The sequence below is a fragment of the Sapajus apella genome, unplaced genomic scaffold, assembly GCF_009761245.1.
Source record: "Sapajus apella isolate SASKATOON/1434 unplaced genomic scaffold, GSC_monkey_1.0 scaffold59, whole genome shotgun sequence".
Classification (NCBI taxonomy): domain Eukaryota; kingdom Metazoa; phylum Chordata; class Mammalia; order Primates; family Cebidae; genus Sapajus; species Sapajus apella.
This window is the reverse complement of record NW_022436999.1, coordinates 618,024-638,624: the sequence shown is the minus strand read 5'-3', so window position 1 is coordinate 638,624 and position 20,601 is coordinate 618,024. Positions and strand designations below refer to the sequence as shown.

Below are 20,601 nucleotides of genomic sequence, written 5' to 3'. Positions count from 1 at the left end.
TGCCTAGTGCTGCTGGCGCAGAGTCAGAATGGCCGCTGCATTTCACCCCCGAGGTGGCTTCCTTCCAGCAGTGGGTGAGTGATCCCGGCGTTCGCACACTCTCTAACCTGTGGGATCCTTCTGCACAGAAGGTGTTCCAAAATCCAAAAGAGATGATCTGTTTGTCCATGGCCTTTTCTCCGCCCACCACTTCTGTCCTCACACCCTGGTTCCAGGGACAGTTGGCAGCACCCATTTCTTGGTGTCTCCATGTTTGCTGCCCATTTTTTGTACCCATGATTTTTCTCTCTTAAGAAACAAAGAGCTGAGGGGTCCAGAAATGATGCTGAGATGAGTCCCTTGTCCCAGAGGCAATGTACAGTTAATATCCTTAGGTATTGACTCAGTAACTCTTCTCCTGGTCCCCATTCCCTAGCAGAACAGGGAATGCCCGCAATCTTTGAAGATGCTTCTAAATCCAATAGCAGCATCCTTAGGCTTCATTTCCTGGCAAAAGCTGCCATAACTCTTCCTCTGTGGGCCCTTGGCCAAGTCCTGCAGAAAACATAGCAATCTCACATTTCTACACATTACACCATCAGGGGAGAAGAAAGCTGGGAAACAGCCCATCCCCTGTCCCACGGGGACCGATAGCATCTCAGCAACCCGTGAAGAGCCTGTAGGGAAATAAGGTTCCCTGCAGCTAAGAATTCCAATGACCCAAGTTTCTGTCCAGGTATCTCTTGAAAATGCTGCTTAGTCTGTTCCCTGCTGTACTTTTTCAGGTTAGGAATGCATGTCTGGTAAGTGCCTACTCATTGCATTCCTGAGCGTGGGGAAGAAAGAGCAATGAGTCAGCCCTCCTTGCATATGCATCCAAATGGTCATGGGCATTCACTGGTGTTACGCTTTTGTGAGGGGATGAGAGGTCAGCAATTCTAGGCTCTGCCTCGTTAGCTGGCTAAACCAAGGACCCCAACAAAAGTATGTGTTTTGGGTGAACACATTTGCAAGAGATGATAAGTGTCCCTAGGAGGATGAAGTCAGAGTCCTCGTGGGTCCTTGGGAGCATCACATACTGCCAAGCAAATAACTTTCTGCTTCATCCACAGTATCGAGTAACTAAACTCCAGCTTCACTGTCACCCATAGTCATAGTCAAGGGTTACTTGAATTTCCTAGTTGGAAAAAAGTAGCATCAAGTTGTTGCCAATAGCAGCACAGCCATGTCCCTGTTCCCTGGAGTCTTTTGGTCTTTGCCTAATTTGGAGTGAAGCAGAGCTTAGATCCCAGAGTCCATTTGGGAAGGAGGAAGAGAAGAGGAACAGGCAGGCATTAAGTGGGTCACAGGAAGGCACGCCACTGAGAGGCCTTCCAGGCAGAATGCCCCCCTCCATTCTACTCCTGAAGCCACCAAGAATGTCCTGCAACCTCAGAGTAGAAAGAGCAACAGGATTGTTCAGTCAGGTGAGAGGAGAGAGAGCTGGTGTGAAAAGGGGGCATTTCCATCACACGGGGATACAGAGTAGCAGGGAAAAGGGCAATGCACAAATTGGACGTGAGGCCGCGGAGTCTGGGTCTGGCATTCTCCACTCATGTAGGCCTCTGCTGCTGAGTGCTTGTCTCTCCTGGCATCCCTGCCCGGCTCCAAATTTGTCCCTGCACAGCTGGGGAACCATGGAGAAAGGCCCCCATCACTCAGCAAAACTGACAGGCAGAAGTAGGTGATGAGCATGGTGGGGGCAGGGTTAGAGGTGCCAGGAACACCAGCAGGGAAGGCTTCCCACCCACCTAGCTGGGCACCCCGAATTAGGCACTTGACCTAGAATGAGTTGAAGTGGGATTGGTTCTCATTTGAGTAAAGCCACCCTGCCTGCCCCACCTAAGAATGTTGAACATCACACCTGCTTCTGTCCTCCCTGGAGCTTTTGCCATGTGTGTTCCTAGAGGAATCAGCACCAGTAACACAGGGCCACAAACAGAATGCTGACTTCACCCAGCCTGTCCAGCAGCCACCACCTGAAATCTACATGCACCAAGCCATGGTGACCTGCGCCCAGCTCAGTGCAGTAACCAAAGCCCCTTTTGCCAGGGTTGCCAGCCAGCAGATGCTACCTCCTTTCCCTCAGGATTCCCAAATGGGATCAGAGGAAGCCCCTTCGCAGGGTAGAAACTGCCTGAGATGGGTTTAAGCATGCTCAAGAGCTTAAGTTCTTTTCTCAGGGAAGTTGAGAAAATCACCCTGCATTGCCCAGAGAGGTTGCCCGGTGTGGGTGGGCACGGGGGACTCCTTCGTCCCCACGTGTTTCCATCTGCCTCCTTCCTTGAGAATGACAGCCGCATGCAAAGGAAGAGAGGCATGGGTCGTGAAGGCCAACCAACTCAGCTCTGCCACCGACTAGCCGTGCACTCCCAGGCAAGTTACTCAAGCTCTGTTTGAGTCTGTTTCCTTGCTCATTTAGTGGCGTTTATAGAAATGCCTAACTGGCAAGCATGTTGTGAACATAAGTCCAGGTGTTTATAAAATGCTTCGCGTGCTCAACACACAATAGTTGCTCAATGGTCCGTCAGCAGGTAGCTGTTAGTAACTGTCCTCACAGCTACATGTGTTCCTAGTGGGGGGACCATTCCCACCATGCCACTGTCAAGGCCTGGGTGATTTGAAGAGCAGGACACTTGAGAAGGGAGGGTACATGAGCTCTCCACACCACTCCATCAAACTGGAATAAGAAACTCAAAGAGAAAGGCCCATGGGAAATCAGGGGATAGGTGGGTCCTTTTACATTTAATCCAGATAGGATAACTGGCAACTCATCTTTTCTAAATTCAAAAACTTTAAAATTTTTAAAGCACTGGTAGTTGCCAGTTGTATTAGTCCATTTTCACATTGCTATAAAGAAATGCCCAAGACTGGGTAATTTATAAAGAAAAGAGGTTGAACTGACTCACAGTTCCACATGGCTGGGGAGGCCTCAGGAAACTTACAGTCATGGTGGAAAGGGAAGGAGGCACGTCCTCTGTGGCAGCAGGCAAGAGAGAGCACGTGCGTATTAACATTTCTAAAACCATCAGATCTCATGAGAACTCACTCCCTATTAAGAGAACAGCATGAGGGAAACCACCCCCATGCTCCGATTACTTCCTACCAGTTCCCACCCTCAACACATGGGGATTATACGGATTACAATTCAAGGTGAGATTTGGGTGGGGACACAGAGCCGAACCATACCACCAATACAGGATAGAGTAAGGCGTCTGAGCCTACCAGTGGTCCCAGTGACATTCTATGGAAATTGTTTTCAGATGACCTACTCCTGGGTAGATCCCATATCCCCCATTTACCAGGCAGAACCTGAGTGTTTATACCACTGTACATAAGACAGGGGCTACTGCAAAAAAAAAAAAAATTATTTTGATCAAATTTCTCATTTTTTTTAACAGCTTCTGTTTTAAGTATCCATGAGTGTACTATATATTAATTCTTCAACCAGTGAACTTCTTTTTTGATTAATTCACTTTTCATCAATCCCTTGGTGTTTATAAAACTGGGGTATTGTTTTATATTTGTGATATAGCTTCCTATTTAAAAAGGGTCAAATAAACAGAACATTTTAAAATCATGTTAAATGCCCTTTGGCCCCTGAGAGAGATCAGAAAGCTTGTCAAGGACCTATGAGTAACACGGCTTCCAGGAATGGGTCAGCCACAGGCTCCTGCCCCTCCTCACTGGGAAAGGGTGAGAAAGCCAGGACTGGCCTCCCTTCATTCCCATGCCACTCTGACCTACCTCTGTTGCGGAGGAGCCATAGCGGGTCCCATAACCTGGTTTTTCCATTTCATTTGCCCCACCTTGTTTCACAGAGTTGAACAGAGTGGGTGATAAGAAATAGAGAATTTTAAAAGTGTTTTCAAATTATTCCATGTTGAGTGTGGATTTTCCCACCACCCCCTGCCAGCGTTTCTCGGACATCCCAGACAGCACTCTCTCTCCCCAGTTTTAGACATCATTGAGAAAGGAGATGCCATGGAATTCTTTGCACTTCCTTTTTAAAATTATTTCTTTTGCTCTGCTCAGTAGAGACGGGGCACCAGGGGCAATAACCTTCTGGGAGTCACCCGATGAAGTCAAGTAGGCCTTTCACTTCTCCAATCCTGCAAACCCAAGCGAGGATCCCCTATCTTTCCACCTGTCTCTTGGGCTCCTGACCCTTGTCATCAGGAAGTCTCCCCAGTCCCAGCCCCAGGACCCTAATTCCACACATATACATCCTTTATGAACTTGAACCTTTATGAACATCTATTCAAAGGCGACCTTCAGGCTCCTTGAGAGAACAGCTCATCTCTGGGGTCTTCACTTCTTGCCTGCTAAGGTCGCTTGGTGAGCTGTATTCAACAGAACACCATTTTTCATGAGCAAGGATGAAAAATGTCTGTGTCACACCCAAGGGGTCCATTTGGGTCAATGGAGGCTAGAAATAGTGTTCCACATAAGTTCTGTTGCAAGTTCGAATTCCCCTAACAGAGGAATCCAGGTTCCTCCTATGTTGGAGGGGGAAGCATTGAATTTCTCCAAGGCCAGGGATGGGCCCAGCAACTGAAGAAGAGTAAGGAGTGGGAAATTCCAAGGCATAGATGTGATAGCTGAGACTTTTTCTTTCCTAATCTTTTTTTTTTATATAAATAATTATATATGGTAAAATGAACAGATCTGAAGTATATGGCTCAATGAATTTGACAAGTGTATGCACCCGTGTAACATATACCCCATCACCCTAGAAGACTCCCTCATGTCCCTTTCCAATCAATTTCATCCTCCTCCCCCAGGGGCAACCATGGTTGATTTCTTTCCCCATAATAGCCTGGATTTTGACTTGGCAGACTTGAGATTTGTAACTTTGGTCTTACTTCATCTGAGCATATCAGCAAAAGAATCTCATCAGAAGCTCAGATGTCTTTACCCTCTTAGCATTGAAAAAGGTCCTCCCTGAGCTACTAATGCTTGGCTCTGCTGTCCCCCAATATGCCCCAATCTGACCCCAGGGCTACTCTCTGAGCCACAGCCCTCCTCCCAGCCAAAGAGTTTAGCATCAGTCTCCCAGGTAAGTAAGTGGCAGAAGCTCTTGGTAACCCAGATAGTGCATGCTTTGTTGATTAACGTGGAAGTGCAATGCACAGAGCCACAGCATGTCAAGCAGCATGTTGATTTTTCTCACTGCACAAAAGGGGGCCATTCCTTTTGTGTGCTTCCTTTCAGAAACAAAGGATTCCATGACCACCTTCTTCCAGGCTTCTAGCCATCGAGATGGCCACGGAGCTGAAACGATTAATCAGAGTGGAGGGTGGGAATTGAATGCGTGGGTGTTAGTGAACCCAGCACTGAGCCCATGGTCCATGAAATTGAAGGATCCCAAATTCTATTGGATTACACTTTGCCAAATGTCTTAAAGGTGAAAAGCACTTTGTTGGTATGCAAGGCTTTGGTGTCTCTGGAATGTACCTTCTGTAGCTCAGTTCTTAATCACTGTATATTTTTTCACTTGGACAAAGGCTGCCTGCTAATAGCATTTTCAACCATCCTCAGCTGCTTTGCTCAGCTACGCCAAGGCCTCGGGCTGAGCTGGCTGCAGTTTCCTGGCACCATGATCCGTTCCCAACTGACCAGCACTGAGGAACATTACATATTCACACCCTGAAAAAAACTGCTTCCTCTGTAACTATGCAAATGCCAGGCGCAGGCAGGCAGAATTACCATTCCTCTTCCAAAGTGGTTCCTTCAGGATCATCCAAATTGAAGGCAGGGATGAGAGTAAAGTGGGGGTTGGGAGTAAGCACCCTGGAATAGGCAGGGGCTCCCCTCTCTCTGGGCAGAGAGAGTTCCTCAAGAGCTTCCTGCAAGCCTATAGGGGCATGCACTTCAGGGCAGCTCATCTCTGAACACAGGTAGCCTCTGCTATCAAATTTCACTTTGATCACTGAAAACTACAGGAGCCTCAGCTCTTCAGAAGGGAGGCAGCTGCTGAGCAAGTGTGATTGCAGTATTTCTTCCCCAAAGCCCCAGGCCAGGCATCTAGCCATGCCTGCATCCTGCATGATTAACCGCCTTCCAGCCTGAGCCTGCCCTCACTCACCCAGGAGGTCGCTGGGTAGCGGGTAGATTGCAGCTGGGCTGAGCTGCTTCTCAAGCAGACCTGAACCCTCATGACCTCCATCTTTAGCAGCAGAGCTGGCATTTGGTAAATGTGCGAAAGCAGGAGTGGGGAGAGGGAGACAAAAATGCCAAGTAGCACCACCTGGGTTGCTGAGAGGCTGGGAACAATCCCAGGGGTGGCCCCTAGGCTGGTCAGCCGCATCGTCCCTCCCTGAAGTCCTGGGAAATAAAAGCGATTGGGGGAAGCGGAGGAGCGGACAGTGACAGGCTGGCCACAGGTCCTTGGAGTCGGAGCTGTGAGGCTGAGCTCCAGGATTTAGGCAGGAAGAGATTAATTAGCGCCTTCAAGTCCAGCCCAGCCCATTCTGTGTAATGGGGAAGGGTTGACGGTAGGGAAGCCTCAGGGCCAAATTCACCTAAAACAAATAGACACAGAATCCTCCAGAAATAGAATCTCTAACCTCCCTCAACCCACAGTCCCCGCTCCAGCCAAAATGACCTTGCTAGTAAGAATGAAGCTGCAGTGAGGGTTTGGGCAACTGGTAAACCTCGCCTCCTTTGTCTCTGGCTTTTTAATGTACACGCTGGCAACAGACTTATTCAGAAGCTTGAGTGATTTTTCCCCCCATCCACCAGCTAAATGAGAGCCCCAAATGCTGTGGATTGCAAACCCAGAACATATATATATTTGGATACACAATGTGTGATTTGTAGTCCTGGTGGAGGAGGGATGAGAGGAGGAGGAGGAGCCAATATTGGCGTGTGGTGGTGATCACAGCAGTAAGCAGCACCTAAGAGGAGAGCAAACTTCCTTTGTGCCTTTCATGGGGCAGGGATGGGCATGGGTAACAGGGTAGGGGAGGTTTCTAACAGCTCTCACACAAGCAGGCCCCTAGACTCAACAGCCCTGCATTTCCTCAGAGAGGATGCCCCACACCCCATGCTTCCTGCCTTCAGGCCTGTACCAGGAAGGCACTTTCCCAAGTGACAAATGCCTCACACTCTATGTAAGAAAGGGCACTCAAGGAGAGTCACAGCTGGGTGTGTGCCACAGAACCCGGGGCTGGGGGGAGCCCTTGAAGGTCAGCCTCTGCCTTCTAAGAGCTATTGTTGTCCCTAACGTGCTCTAGACAAAGGCATAGCCATTCTGTCTTAGCGGTTTTCAAAGACCGACACCATAACCCTCGCGGATTTTTTTTTTAAATCTGATTAAAAACTCCTTAGCAGAGTACAAATGTATCCTGCTGCAGGCCAAGTTTAGTGTAGTTGAAGATTCAGATAGTGTTACTGATGGGGAGATTATATGGGTACGTGTGTGTGTTTTTTAAGATGGGGAGAAAAAAAGTAAGTTTGGTCTAGTGAAAATGGGCTGTGGAAGAAACAGGGGGAAAAAAGGTCAAGGAGACATAGGGAAAGGCAGACTTTCTGACAGCTCCTGAGGGCAATTTCATTTCTGGACAAACTCCCATGAATTCTCAAAGTCAGGCTGGTCATGCCCCTCCATGGAGATCTAAGCCAGATGCACATTGTCCTGTATCCAGCAAATCCACAGCCCGTGTTCATTTATTAGACAGACCCGTTATCCATCAATTCATCAATCAGCAGGTTTATCGAGGACCCTACCAGGCTTCACAAACCTGATCAATTTTTTTAATTACATCTAGCTTACACGCAGCCAAGCCCAGTAAACAAGATGAGCCCTCACACCCCACTTGGAAATGAACATGAGGAATTGCTGGCCCTTGCAATCTCAGGGCCAAACACTGCAGCCCAGGCTGACGAGCTATCACGTGCCGCCCTTCACAGATGGCAATGGTGTCGCTGACCCGCTGTCAATAATAGGATGGGTCTGGAGTGCCTTCCCAGACACAGTGATCAATCTGCCTGGGCCCAGCCACACTCTCCTCTAGACCCCTGTGCAGTGATATGGATTTCTAAAGAGGGTGAGCTGGAGATCAGGCACAGACTATGTAAGGACAGTAAGCAAAGCCACTGAGCCTCACTCACCCCGCCTCACCCTCCTCCTGGTGCCCAGTCACAACTCCCCTCCTAGATCAGGGGCTTCTCCGCCACTTTTCCAGGACACATACACAACTGGCCTCTCCTGGCGCCTCTATGGCTGATGCACCCGGCCTCATAATTCAGTTCATTGTCTGAGTTTTTGAGAGGATCTCCCACATGGGTTATAGTTGAAGGGCTTATAGGTTTCCTGGCATAGGGTCATCAAACTCCACCTGTGGGTGTCACAGATGGGAATCCAAGAACATAGGTGACAGCAGGAGTGCACTGCCCTGGGACCTACAGTGGCTCCAAGCCCCAGCAAATGCCGCTCACTTCCACGGTCCCAGAAGGCATCATCAAGAGGACTCAAGACCTTCACGTCTACCCTGCATTCCAAACAGAATTCTGCCTTCTTAAGACTCATTTAATTCATTAGATTCGCATCACCCAGATCCTGAGTCACCCTCTATTTGAGTCAACCCACCCTCCCTGTCCTCAGTACACCCCAGTCTACCTTTTCCTTCCCCAAGTGAATAAAATCAAGTTCAGGGCAGCCCACTGGCATTAAAAATTGCTCTACCTGAGGGTTTAAATATCTGGTTTTGGTAAGTAAAATTCCCACACCCCCGAAACAGTACCAGCAACACGACCTCACCAGGGGATCTTCCAGGACTCCCCTAACCTTCCCTGTAGCCCTGGTTTCTCCAGCTGTCCAAAGTTAAGGCTCCCGTATAGCCAGAGATCAACCATCAAGGCGGTCAGTTGGGTTGGTCGGTCGTGTGGCCTCCGTGGCTCAGGCAACAATTAATTCACCTGTCCGGCTCTCTGTCTCTGTCTCTATCTGTGTGTGTATGCCTGTGTGTGCCTCTCTGTCGGCTGTCTCTCTGCAGGGAAAGTCGCTGGCGGGCAAGCGCCTGACGGGCCTGATGCAGTCCTCCTGACTGTCCCCAGCGCAGGTCCAGGGCCCGGGCCTGCGGACCCCATGGGCAGCCGGCGGCGCTCCACCTCCGCGGACAGAGTTTCCTTACGGGGAGACTTGGTCACTGTGAAGGAGAAAGAGTGAGGGCCATGACGGGCGACGGTGGGGAGACCTGGTGGGTGAATGGGGAGGCCAGAAGGAAAGAGTCCACAGAGCCCGGACTCGGCCCAGCGGCGGCGCCTGTCGACAGCCCTCTCTTCCTTGTACAGTTGTATTCCAACACTCCACCCGCTAAGAGGCCCTGATCCCAGCGCATACAGGGCAGAACACATCACAGGGTTCCTGTCGCAACTACCGCTGAGATTATATTATTCTCCTCACTCCCCCGCTGTCCGGGGGCGCTCACACCTTCTGGCAAGTTCAAGAGGGATGAGTGGACCAGGAGCACATCCAGTATTATGCATCACCTCCCTGGCACCTCCCATAGTCAGTCACCACGTCTGCATAGCCACCCGGGTGTCACCGCCAGCACCAAGCACTGCTTTCACGTAGAATGTCCAAATCGCGTCTTCAGCAAGAAAGCAACCTCATGGACTGCTGCACCTCCGGTTCTTCCCACCCTCTTTGAGATCGGCATTTGGAGAGGTCCCCACCAGCCTGGTGGCTGCCCTTGGATCGCATCAAAGGTCTCAAGGGTCCAATGTTCGAGGAAGCACTGGTGTCAATGACAGAGCTTGTTGTTTCACAGCTGCAGGGATTCTGCTGACCATCTTTTTAAAAATTATTTCATAATTTATTCTGGTTTTGCCCCTTTGCTCCTTGGTTTATTCCCTCATGTTTTACTCAAAATAAACATGGCCATGAACTCAGGGGCCGTTGGGATTCTCCCCTCCGGCAGCCCCAGATGGGAGCTGGGAGGGTCCCCAGCCTGGGAGGCGGCTGGATTGCAGGGCTGGCAGCCCCCCTGTGGTGGCATCCTGACAGGCGTGGTGAGACCCCTGCTGGTTCAGGTCCCCTTTGTATGTGAAGCTGGGGCAGAGCATGCTATGATGGGACCAGGCCAGGCCACAGGGTTCTCCTCCCAGTCTAATCTGAAGGCCCAGCAACAGCACCCCCACTAAACCAGTTGCCTCGGGGAATGCAAAAACCTGCAAAAGACCCACCTGTATCCCCTCTGTGTGTGTCAAAATGACCATTTTTCAACTCAGCTGTGAGGTAATATATGTAAAACACTGGGTCAGGTGCCTGACACACGGAGGTGCTTAGCAAATGGTAGCTAATACTGTCATCGTCATTGTCATCGTGACGCCCAGGAGCCCTCAGACAGAGCTGTGTTAAGTAACGTGTTTTTGAATCCAGACATTCACTCCCCCATTTGCTATGACTATCCTCCTTTGATCTATTTTTGGCCATAGGTTAAAAAAAAAATTTCCCTTGGGAGCATATAAACAAAAAACATAGAAGCAATAAAGCGATTGCTGGTATTTCTTTTCTCATGTAGCCAAATTCACCAGCCGGTGACTACCAAAGGCTCAGATGCTTGCTTATTTGCAGACCCAGCCTCCTGGGTGCTCCCCGATGACCCCTCTTTCCACCCTGCCACCTCCAAGTCCCGTCTATGCCTGCTTCCACACAGCCCTGGCCCCAGGGCAGCAGCCTTCTGTCCTCACAGCATTGCCACCATGGGCATTAGGAGTTTTCATTATGTTGTATCCTCGTGAGTTATTGACTACCATGCCTCAGTTTCCCCCACTGGTAATAGTTCCTCTCTTGGAGGTACAGTGGAAACTAGAGAGATGACAGATCTTGAATCCTCAGTGCTGCTCTGTCTCCAGAGGCAGCAGTATAGACCCAGGTTCTTGCTGGACACCTGCACATGCTCAGCACAGAGGCTGGTACTTTGGAGGCACTCGGTAATCACTGGGTGAGTAAATGAATGCCATGAAGTCCCATTCCAAGTTATGGGTCTTTTGACACTCCCCTTTCATCCCATTTCTCTCTGCATAAACCTCCTGTTTCAGAACAAAATTGCAGTCTAAGTTCATCTGCACCTAGCCTTGCCCAAGGATCCCCAGGCTGTGCTGACCCCCAGGCATAGGGCAAAGGACAAAGGGCATCCCCAAGCAGCAGGCACCTCTGTGCCCTCAGTTATCCAGGGCAAGGGGCCTGGCTGCCCCCTGCTGCTCCCCATGGTGCAAGGGGCATTCTAAGCCAGGCTGCAGACAGGGCAGGGTTGGCTTCTCGGCCATTCCTTCTGGCCCCCTTCTCCTTCTGACCGGTCTCACCCTGGAGATCCTCAGAGGATCTGCCCAGAGCCAGGTGGACTGTGGCCCTGCGACGGAGCTGGCTGCAGGCTTCCAAGCACCTCTGGGGGCATCCGGAGGGGAGGGTCAGTAAGCACAACAGAGCTAAGGAGACTTCAGATGGGCTCAAACCCAGAGCAATAACCAATCACACTACCCCCAGCGAAGGCGCCCAGGCTCCCCGGTAGATCAAGCCAGGAGCTTGCAAGAAGGGAGGAGAACTAGGCTGCCGACCCAAGGTTCATCTACCATGCAGACCTTGGTCATGCAAGTACATTTGGAAAATCTAGTCTTGGCCCGTCCCCCTTTGGCCTGGTCTACACAGCCAAAACTTCAGACTAGATCAGACGTCTGCAGGCAATTCTGTGGCAAAGCAGATTCCCCGACCCAGTCCTGCCCGCTAGAAGCTGCCTTCGCCTCCCTGACCGGGTGTGGTCTCTGGACCTAGGACTCCTCCCTATGAGGAAGAGTACTCTCCAGCCACAACTTGGCAGCCCCACAGCCACAGCCACAGCCACAGTGTCAGGGCAGCTGTAGCAAGTGACCACCCATCCATCGGGTTAGATACACCAGGCACTGGCATCTAAAATAACCTCTCCCTACATGGGAAGAGGAAAGCTTGTAGGTTGGCACGTATAAATGACCAGCCATAGCCAGACGGCCCGACCGAAGCAGCAGGAACTCTCTGGGCTAGAAAGGAGGCTCCTGCCCTTCCAGAAAGCGATGCATCGGCTTTGTTCTACTGGGAAGGTGTTGCTGTACCCCAGGAACAAAGCAGGGCCCAACTGCCAGTGCAGTCAGCCGGGCCTGCGTTCCAGGCACAGTACCACTGAGCAGTCAGGTGCCCGGCCAGCACCCTGGGAAGGGCCTCTCGCCACTGAGTTGCAGCTTGGACTAGCTAAACATGTGGGGACATGCTCCAGGGACTTCCTTCCTGGCAGGATTCCCGGGATGTTCAAACTACCTCACCAACAGGACACTGAACCGGGAGCCTGCCACCCAACTGGCCCCCTTGGTGATTGTGGAAGATGACGTTTTTCCTAAAATACATCCCCTCCTGTTCTGCTCCAAATACATGAGCTTCAAAAACCACCACCAGGAAAGCCTTCCCAGAAGAAGGAAAGGATTAAGGGCTCTTGGCCTTTGGGCCTTGCAGAATATATTGGAGGGAGGTGTCGCTGCCGTGTCCAGGAGCTGGGAAGCTCTGGGCTTGGGGAGGGCAGGGGGAGGGAGAGAATGTGCCACCAGCCTCGAAAAGGAGTTGCGCAAGTTGAATATGTAGCAAAGACCATGGGATAAGTTGAATAGTGGCCAAATGAATCACTAATAACTCACCATGGGACCCTCTGAAGAGAGGCCTGTGCTCGTGTAACCATGGCAACAGCAGATGCCAGCAACCTACTCATTAGTACCACCCAGTGATAAGGCATCCCCTGGGCTAGACCCAGGGGTCATAAAGTAGCAAAGTAGCAAATGTAGCAATAAGGGGCCCAGGTCCATACGGAGATAGGGTCCAAATGACCGGGCCCCGGCCCTCTCCCCAGCTGCTGTCAGCTGTCTGGGGCACGAAGCTCTGCCCCACACCAGGCCCCCATCCTATACTCTAAGCCCACTCACTGCATGATCACGGAAACGTGGGAGTGGCCTCCTCTTAGTGCATGTGGTTCTCATTAGTTTATTTTTCTGGAATTTGGGGATTGGACCCAGAACCAAACATGCTGGTACTCTAAAAATAAATAACTTGAACCCACTTCAATCCAGCTAACTCTGTGTGGCTCCTTGGTTTGGGGGTTCGTTGGGCAGGATTTACCTCTAGAAACATCAACCACCCCTCCCTACACACTGCCCTTCACCATTACCTCTCTCTCTCTCTCTCCCCCATACACACACACACCCACACACACACCCCGTTTCCTTCTCACTCCCAAGCAGGATGCCAACCAGCACAGAAAAAGCCAGCTCTCTGGGGCACTGGACTCATCCTGGTAGGTAGAGACAGTGGTGTCACCATAAGGCCAAGTCCCTGACTCTGCTAGGGTCTCCTTGGCCAGGGAAGGGGGTTCTCCATTCCCCACTGTCTGTACTCAGGTGCAAAATCCTGTGGCTGCTCTGACACGCTCTTGAATAAGATCCCGGGATCGGAATCCGCCGTATACAGACAGCGCTTCTTACATGGAGTCTGTTTCCTGAGCGACAGACAGTTGCATTTCCCACTAACGCCAAAGCAGCAGGACTCTGAGAGCCTGAGCATCAGGCTGACAAGAGGAAGATGGGCACAAGGTAAAAGATAGCGCTATTGAACTGCAATCCCTCTATGAATGATAAGGCGAACAGCTAGCTGCATACTTCGTGGCGGAAATTTTTCTCCTAAAGGTAGAAATGATTTCAGAGGCCTGAGAATGGGATTCTAGTCACAGCTAGAAGGGAACCAACTTGTCTCTCAACCCCTGGGCCACCCCTTTGTGCAGGACTTTCTGCCCCAGAGTCAAGATCAAGGTCACATCTGCCTCAGGTCCATAACATGTCACACATCATGTCCTGCCCGCCCCGAAAGGAGCTATGCTTTCCTGTCCTCTTTGACCATGGCCACCACCTCCAGGGAACCCAGAGCTGCGCCTGCCTACTTAGCTGGGCCATCTGGCTTAGTTCCAGAATCTTTGCTTATCAGGCTATTGCTGTGCGTGCTCATGACCCTACTGAGCGCCAAGAGCAGAGCTCTGCTTTCAGGTCCAGAATCAAGGTGGAGATTTGAGGTTACCAGTTATAACACAAACAGCTGCACCTGCCCAAGAACGACAGCCGTCCTGCCGGCTCCCTCTCTCCTTACACCCTTCTGGGGACTTGTGCTATCAAAGGCATGAAGCTGTCCTCTCCCCCTCGGTGCCAGCCACCAATTGTTCATTGATCCCAGCCTCTGAAGAATCACCGGGGCCTCTGATCCTAGAACTTTTCCTGGGATGTGACAGCCTCCAAAGCCAAGTGGCTCTCTGAGTGGCCTATCCCCTCCTGCTCACAGAGCTCTGCCCAGCAGGCTCTCCCTCCACCTCCCTTCCTTCACAGAAACACCCACATGAACTCCTGGTCCCCATCATGGGACTTCCGACACCTGCAGCTAGGCCCCCTTCCCTGTACCCCACCCTTCAGCACCCCTAATGGGGGTTACTGGATCTGCCCCAGACCCCTTACACAGAGGCTGTGGGATCTGGCTTATTTTAAGGGGGCCTAGGGCGTGGGATGTAACCAGAAGAGCTCCATCTGTCACAGAGCTCTCTGGTACGCTCTTGCTCGCTTAAAGCGTGGGCTCGGTTCTCCTCCTCAGAGCCCTGAGCTGTCCTGGCCAGGTCTGGCTTATTTCAGCAGACAAAACAGAGGAACAGCCCCTGAGTGCAGAGGCTGAGCCACCCTCGTTCTGAGCCTTAGTGTCCTCATTTATGAAACAGTCCAGAGAATTTCAACATCTTAGGGTGGCTGTGAATTAATCTAGAGGTTTTAGCCTGGGCCTAGCACGTTGTAAATGTTCACACAGTAGGTGCTGGTGTTAGCAGGAGCCATGTCTGAGATAGGCATTGAAAGGCAGCAAAGGGAGGGTATGTTTGCAAATCCCTGCCAGAGGACAGCTTCTCCGGCAGCCCGCCTCCCGCAGAGCCGCCCTTTCTACCAGCCTTCAGACTGTGGGCCTTGTTTGCCTGTGTGGGCAGTGGCCTCTCTCTGCAAGCCCCTGGTTCCCTCACTGTGTGTCACTTGGATGGCCTCAATCAATAACCCTGCATTAATGGCCTGAGAAACAGAGTGGAGGGCCAGAGGCCTCCTCCCCAGACCCCGAGTGGAAAATGGAAATGCTGGAGATTCACGCTGTCCATCTAGATTCCCATTTGCCCAACAGGCTTTGTGGCTGCTTCTATGAGATTTGGATTCTGAGCTCTTGTTCCAAAATACTCCATTTCAGGCCAGTGACTCTGCCTTCTGACCTAGGACAAGGACCTGCCTCCGTCCTCTGAGAACGGCTGGCATCCAAGGGAACACATGGACCTCCACAGGAGAGGCAGCCTCGTTCCCACAACTTCCAACCAAGAAAAGAAAGCCTAGTTCTTCTCTTCCTCCCAGTACATCACAGAAGGACTGCCGTGGGCTGGGAAGGGGTAGGAGAGATCAAGGAGGGAGGGGACATTTAAAAAATGAGACAAGTCTCTGGATATCGCTTCCTGTGGCCTTGCCTGTGATCACACCCTCCGTGGAGAAGAGTGAATATTAACACAGGGAGGAATCTTCGAGATTTTTCTGGTCTGTGTGTGTGTGTGCGCGCACGCGCATGTGTGTGTGTGTGCACGTGTGCATGTGCGTGTGCATGAGACACTTAGTTTATGAAGCTGTAATTTACCTAAATTAAAATTCACTGTTTTATATTACAACACTTACCAGTTTTGACAAATGTATACAATGATATAACTACCACTGAAAATCAATGTAGGGAATAATTTCATGCCCCTAAACGTTCCTGTCCCCCTTTATAGTTAATTTCTTCCCCCTACCCCTCTGTTCCTGGAAGCTGCTCATCTGTTTTCTGACTCTGTAGTTTTGCCTTTTTTAGAAAGCCACATACAGACCGAGCACAGTGGCTCACGCCTGTAATCTCTGCACTTTGGGAGGTCAAGGCGGGTGGACTACCTGAGGTCAGGAGCTTGAGACCAGCCTGGCCAACATCATGAAACCCTGTCTCTACTAAAAATACAAAAATTAGCCAGGGGTGGTGGCAGGCACCCATAATTCCAGCTACCTGGGAAGCTGAAGCAAGAGAATTGATTGAACCCAGGAGGTAGAGGTTGCAGTGAGCTGAGATCACACAATTGCACTGCAGCCACAGAGCTGGGCAACAGAATGAGACTCTGTCTCAAAAAAAAGAAAGGATAGGGGAGGACAGGGCACGGCAGGGCCACATTCAGAGAGTCATACACTATGTGACCTTAGCCTGGCTTCTCTCACTTAGCTAGTGCACACTGTTGCATGTCTAGGTAGCACGTTCCTCAGCCTTTTGTTTTATCCATAAAGAAACTGTGGCTATAGTGGGAAGAGCAGAGGGAGCTGGAGGAACAGGGGTTAGTGTTCAGGTCATGAATACCACCCAGACCCTCAGGCTGGTTGGCCCTACTTCTTCACGAAAGTCACCTTTTTAACCCCCTAAAACCTGTGAGCCACATGCCTGTAATCCCAGCACTTTGGGAGGCCAAGGAGGGCGATCACCTGAGGTCGGGAGTTCAAGATCATCCTGACCAACATGGAGAAACCCCATCTCTACTAAAAATACAAAAAAATTAGCCAGGCATGGTGGTGCATGCCTATAATCCCAGCTACTTGGGAGGCTGAGGCAGGAGAATCGCTTAAACCTGGGAGGCAGAGGTTGCGGTGAGCTGAGATTGCACCATTGCACTCCAGCCTGGGCAACAAGAGCAAAATTGTCTCAAAAAAAAAAAAAAAAAAAAAAAAGAGCCGTGAGCCCGTTTGAGAAAGCACATGATCACAGAACCTGCACATGGAAGAGAATGCATGCTTTCTTCATCTAACAGAAGTTACTTAGAGTGAGCCCTCTGTATCCACAGTTTCCATGGATTCAACCAACCATGGATGAAAAATATTTGAAAAAAATTAAAAAATAATACAACAGTAAAAATACAAAAAACCTTACAGCATAAAAATTATTTATACAGCGTTTACATTGTATTAAGTAACCTAGAGATAATATAAAGTATATAGGGGGATGTACTTTGGTTACAGACAAATACTACACCATTTTCTAAAAGGGACTTGAGGTTCCTCAGATTTTGGTATCTGTGGGAAGAGTGGGGAGTGCCCAGTGAAGATTGAGGGACAACTGTATCTGGAAACAGAGGGAAGCAGTGGTGCTTATCAGAGTGGGAAATGGAACTATACAGGGGCACAAGGGAGTGATGGAATTATTCCCTATCTTGATTTTTGGTAGTGCTTACATCATAGTATAAGCAATAGCGAACAGCAGAGTGAGGCATTATCTGTTCAGTTAGTAGGCAGTGCTTGGTGCAACTCTCGGTTGACTGGCTCCTACCAATAACTCTGGAGCTCTCCCATGCCTTCTCCAAATAGATTAACACAGATTTAGCAAAGTGATAAAAGCTAACTGGAAACAAAGTGCTGGAATGGACCCCAGGGACATGGGGATCCAGAGTAGAGTGAGGCAGCCATGAAAACCAGGTCAACTGGAGGAGATGACTCAGGAGTCCCCTCAGTGAGAGATCTAAAAATTCACAAGTTCCAAATAATTGGAGTTTTGCTAAGCATCATTATTAACTCACGAATTTAAATATATTTAATATGTTTTGATCCATTGCATTTATTGTCCTTATTGATGTCCCAAGTACCTTATCTTTGGCCACTGAGAGCCCGAGTCTTTAGACATAACCTTGATAATCTTTGAGAATTTCATTGCTATCTGGTATGACAGCATAATCCAGACCTGTCTTGTACATTTCCTCTCCCATACCCAAGTTTCAAGTGAGTGAAAGTCTATGAATACTTAGCTGTAAAATTAGAGGGTCTTGTGACAGACTTTTCTTATATAAACTGAATCCCCCATGGCTACAGATTATTAGAATTGAAAATTCCTTTAACAATCAACCAGTCCAGAGCCTTCATTCTACAGAACGGGAAACGGAGACCCAGAAACATCAAGTGACTTACATAAGGTTATACAGGATTATTGCAGTGCAAAGATTGAAGACTAGGGTCCCTGACTCCCAGTCTCATGCTTCCCATGGCCTTTCTTCTCCTAATATGTCCTCAGCCCATCTAGTCGGACACTTCCACCCAAGCCATGCCCTAGCCTTGCTGTGTGTGCTGAAAGGTGGACATAAAAAGCAGAAATATCCTGATTTCAAAACTCATGACAAGGCTACAGTAATCAAGGCAGGACAGTGTAGTACTGATAAGAGGACAGACATATAGATAGATGGAACAGAACTGACAGTCTAGAAATAAATCCATGCATTTATAGCCAGCTGATTTTTAACAAAAGTGCCAAAATAATTCAATAGGGGAAAGAATCATCTTTTCAACAAATGGTGCTGGGATAACTCAACAAAATGGAAGTAGAAAAATGAAATTTGATTCCCTACCTCACACCATATACAAAAATTAACTGAAAATGGTTAAAAGAGCTAATACTATCACACTGTTAGAAGAAAACATAGAAGTAAATCTTCATGATCTTGGATTAGGCAATGGTTTCTTAGATAAAACACTAAAAATACAAACAGAAGAAAAAGATAAATTGAGCTCTAGAAAAATTTTAAACTGTTGTGGTTTAAAGAACACCATCAATAAAGTGAAAAGATATCCCAGATTGGGAAAAAAATATCTGGCTATCAAGGTATTTATATTTAGAATACATATAACTTTTAAAATTCAGTAATAAGATAAATAATGCAATTAAATGATGGGCAAAGGATCTATACAGATATTTCTCTAAAGAAGATACACAAATGGCCAACAAGCACAAGAAAGGATGCTCAACATCATTAGCCACTAGAGAAATGCTAATAAATTCCATGATGAGATACCACTCCACAACCACTGGGATGGCTATAATGAAAAAGGCGAATTTTAACAAGTGTCAGTGAGGATGTAAAGAGTTCTGGAATATAAAATGGTGGGAATGTAAAATGCTGCAACCGCTTTAGAAAACAGTCTGAAATTTCCTCAAAATTTTAAAAATAGAGTTAATTCTATGACCCAGCAATTCCATTCCTAGGTATATTCCCAGGAGAAATAAACATACAGCCATGCAAAAATTTGGACACAAACGTTTATAGCAGCATTATTCATAATAATCAAAAAATGGAAACACTTCAAACATCTTAAACAATTCAACTGGCAAATGGGTTAAACAAAATGTGACATATTCATACTATGGAATATTATTTGGCAATAAAAATGAAGTATGGATACATGTCACAACACGGATGAAACCTGAAAACATTATGCTAAGTGAAAGAAGCCAGTCACCAAAGACGATACATCGTATGATTCCATTTACATAGAATGTCCAGAACAGGCAAATCGATAGAGACAGAAAGGAGACTAGTTGTTGCCTAGGGACAAGGAGATTGGTGGGGTGGAAATGAAAAGTCACAGCTGAAAGGTATGGAGTTTGAGGGGTAATGAAAATCTTCTAAAATTTATTGTAGTGATGTGTACAGATTGTGCAAAACTCTGGATATACTTAAAATCATTGACATACACTTGAAGCAAATAAATTGTATGATATGTGAATTACATTTTAGTAAAGCTGTTAAGAAAAACAAAAAAAGAAAGAGGGAGGGAGGGAGGGAGGAAGGGGACAGGAAAGGAGAGGGAGAAGAGAAAGAAAAAGAGGGAGGGAAGGAGGGAGAAAAGAGCTAGCTACAGATCACGACAAATCCAAGCCTGTTTCTCAAAGTCTCCAAGAGAACAGGGCTGCTCCCTAGAGAAAGTAGGTGAAGGCAGCCACAGAGGACTTCGAATCCTGCATAGTGCCAAAGACAGGATTTGAAGGGGCCAGGCCATCCCAGAGCGAGTGGTCTTCAGCTGTCTCTGCCCACTCTGGAGATTAAAGCCCTTGAGCACCCCTTATAGGAAAAAAAGAATTTAATTAGGTGGATTATTGGTCAGCAGCATAAGAGAGCTACTCACATGCCCACTTTGTGTCCAATAAAAGCCTTGTTTCCTAAAGCTTGAAGCCCCAGGGACACTTGAGCTGTACAAATAGACACCCTGGATGGAGAGTGGGAAGACTTGGTTCACCACTAGCAGTGTGGCTGTAAGCAGATAGTACCCCAGCTCACCTGGGGCAAATGTTAACAGAAAGAGTCACAGGTCTCACCTCCAGAGATTGCAGATCAGGAAGTTTGAGAAGGACCCCAGGAAACTACATTTTTAACAAGTAATTCTGGGTGATTCCGATGCATAGGCAGATGGCAACCATGAACCAGATGCCCTGTGTTTTCTTTCAGCTTGAGAACACTAAGACTCCGGGAAGGGGGTCAGATTGAAGTCCAGAATAGAAAACACCTCCCATTCACCTCTTCTCCAATCAGAGATGCCCACCTCCCTCTACCCCAGTCTGTGAGCTGTGGCCTTGCTGCATCCAGAATTTCTCTAAACCAGCTCCAACCACCTCTGCTTGCCACCCTCACAAAGCCATTCTGCAGCAACCAATCCTGGGTTCCCTTCCTGGGAGGGAAGCCC

General features: G+C 48.8%; 1 protein-coding gene and 1 long non-coding RNA gene across 10 annotated transcripts in view; one reads left to right on the top strand and one right to left on the bottom strand.

Annotated features, from left to right (window-relative positions):
• Positions 1-9,598, top strand: part of RGS6 (regulator of G protein signaling 6) — a 627,092-nt gene extending 617,494 nt beyond the window's left edge. For 4 of the 9 annotated variants that reach the window (XM_032245707.1, XM_032245702.1, XM_032245705.1 and 1 more), the window contains one exon: positions 9,018-9,598. Coding sequence is in view for 6 of the 9 variants with exons in the window: in XM_032245702.1 (XP_032101593.1) it covers positions 9,018-9,068 (51 nt within the window). In the remaining 3 variants the exon portion in view is untranslated. Of the gene's footprint in view, positions 1-7; positions 75-9,017 lie in introns of those variants that run through there. The other 5 variants (XR_004259060.1, XM_032245700.1, XM_032245699.1 and 2 more) reach the window with 3 other exon arrangements.
• The window catches only part of LOC116528489, an 85,894-nt gene that overhangs the window by 42,232 nt on the left and 23,061 nt on the right, over positions 1-20,601 (bottom strand). The gene's annotated exons all lie outside the window — the stretch shown is intronic.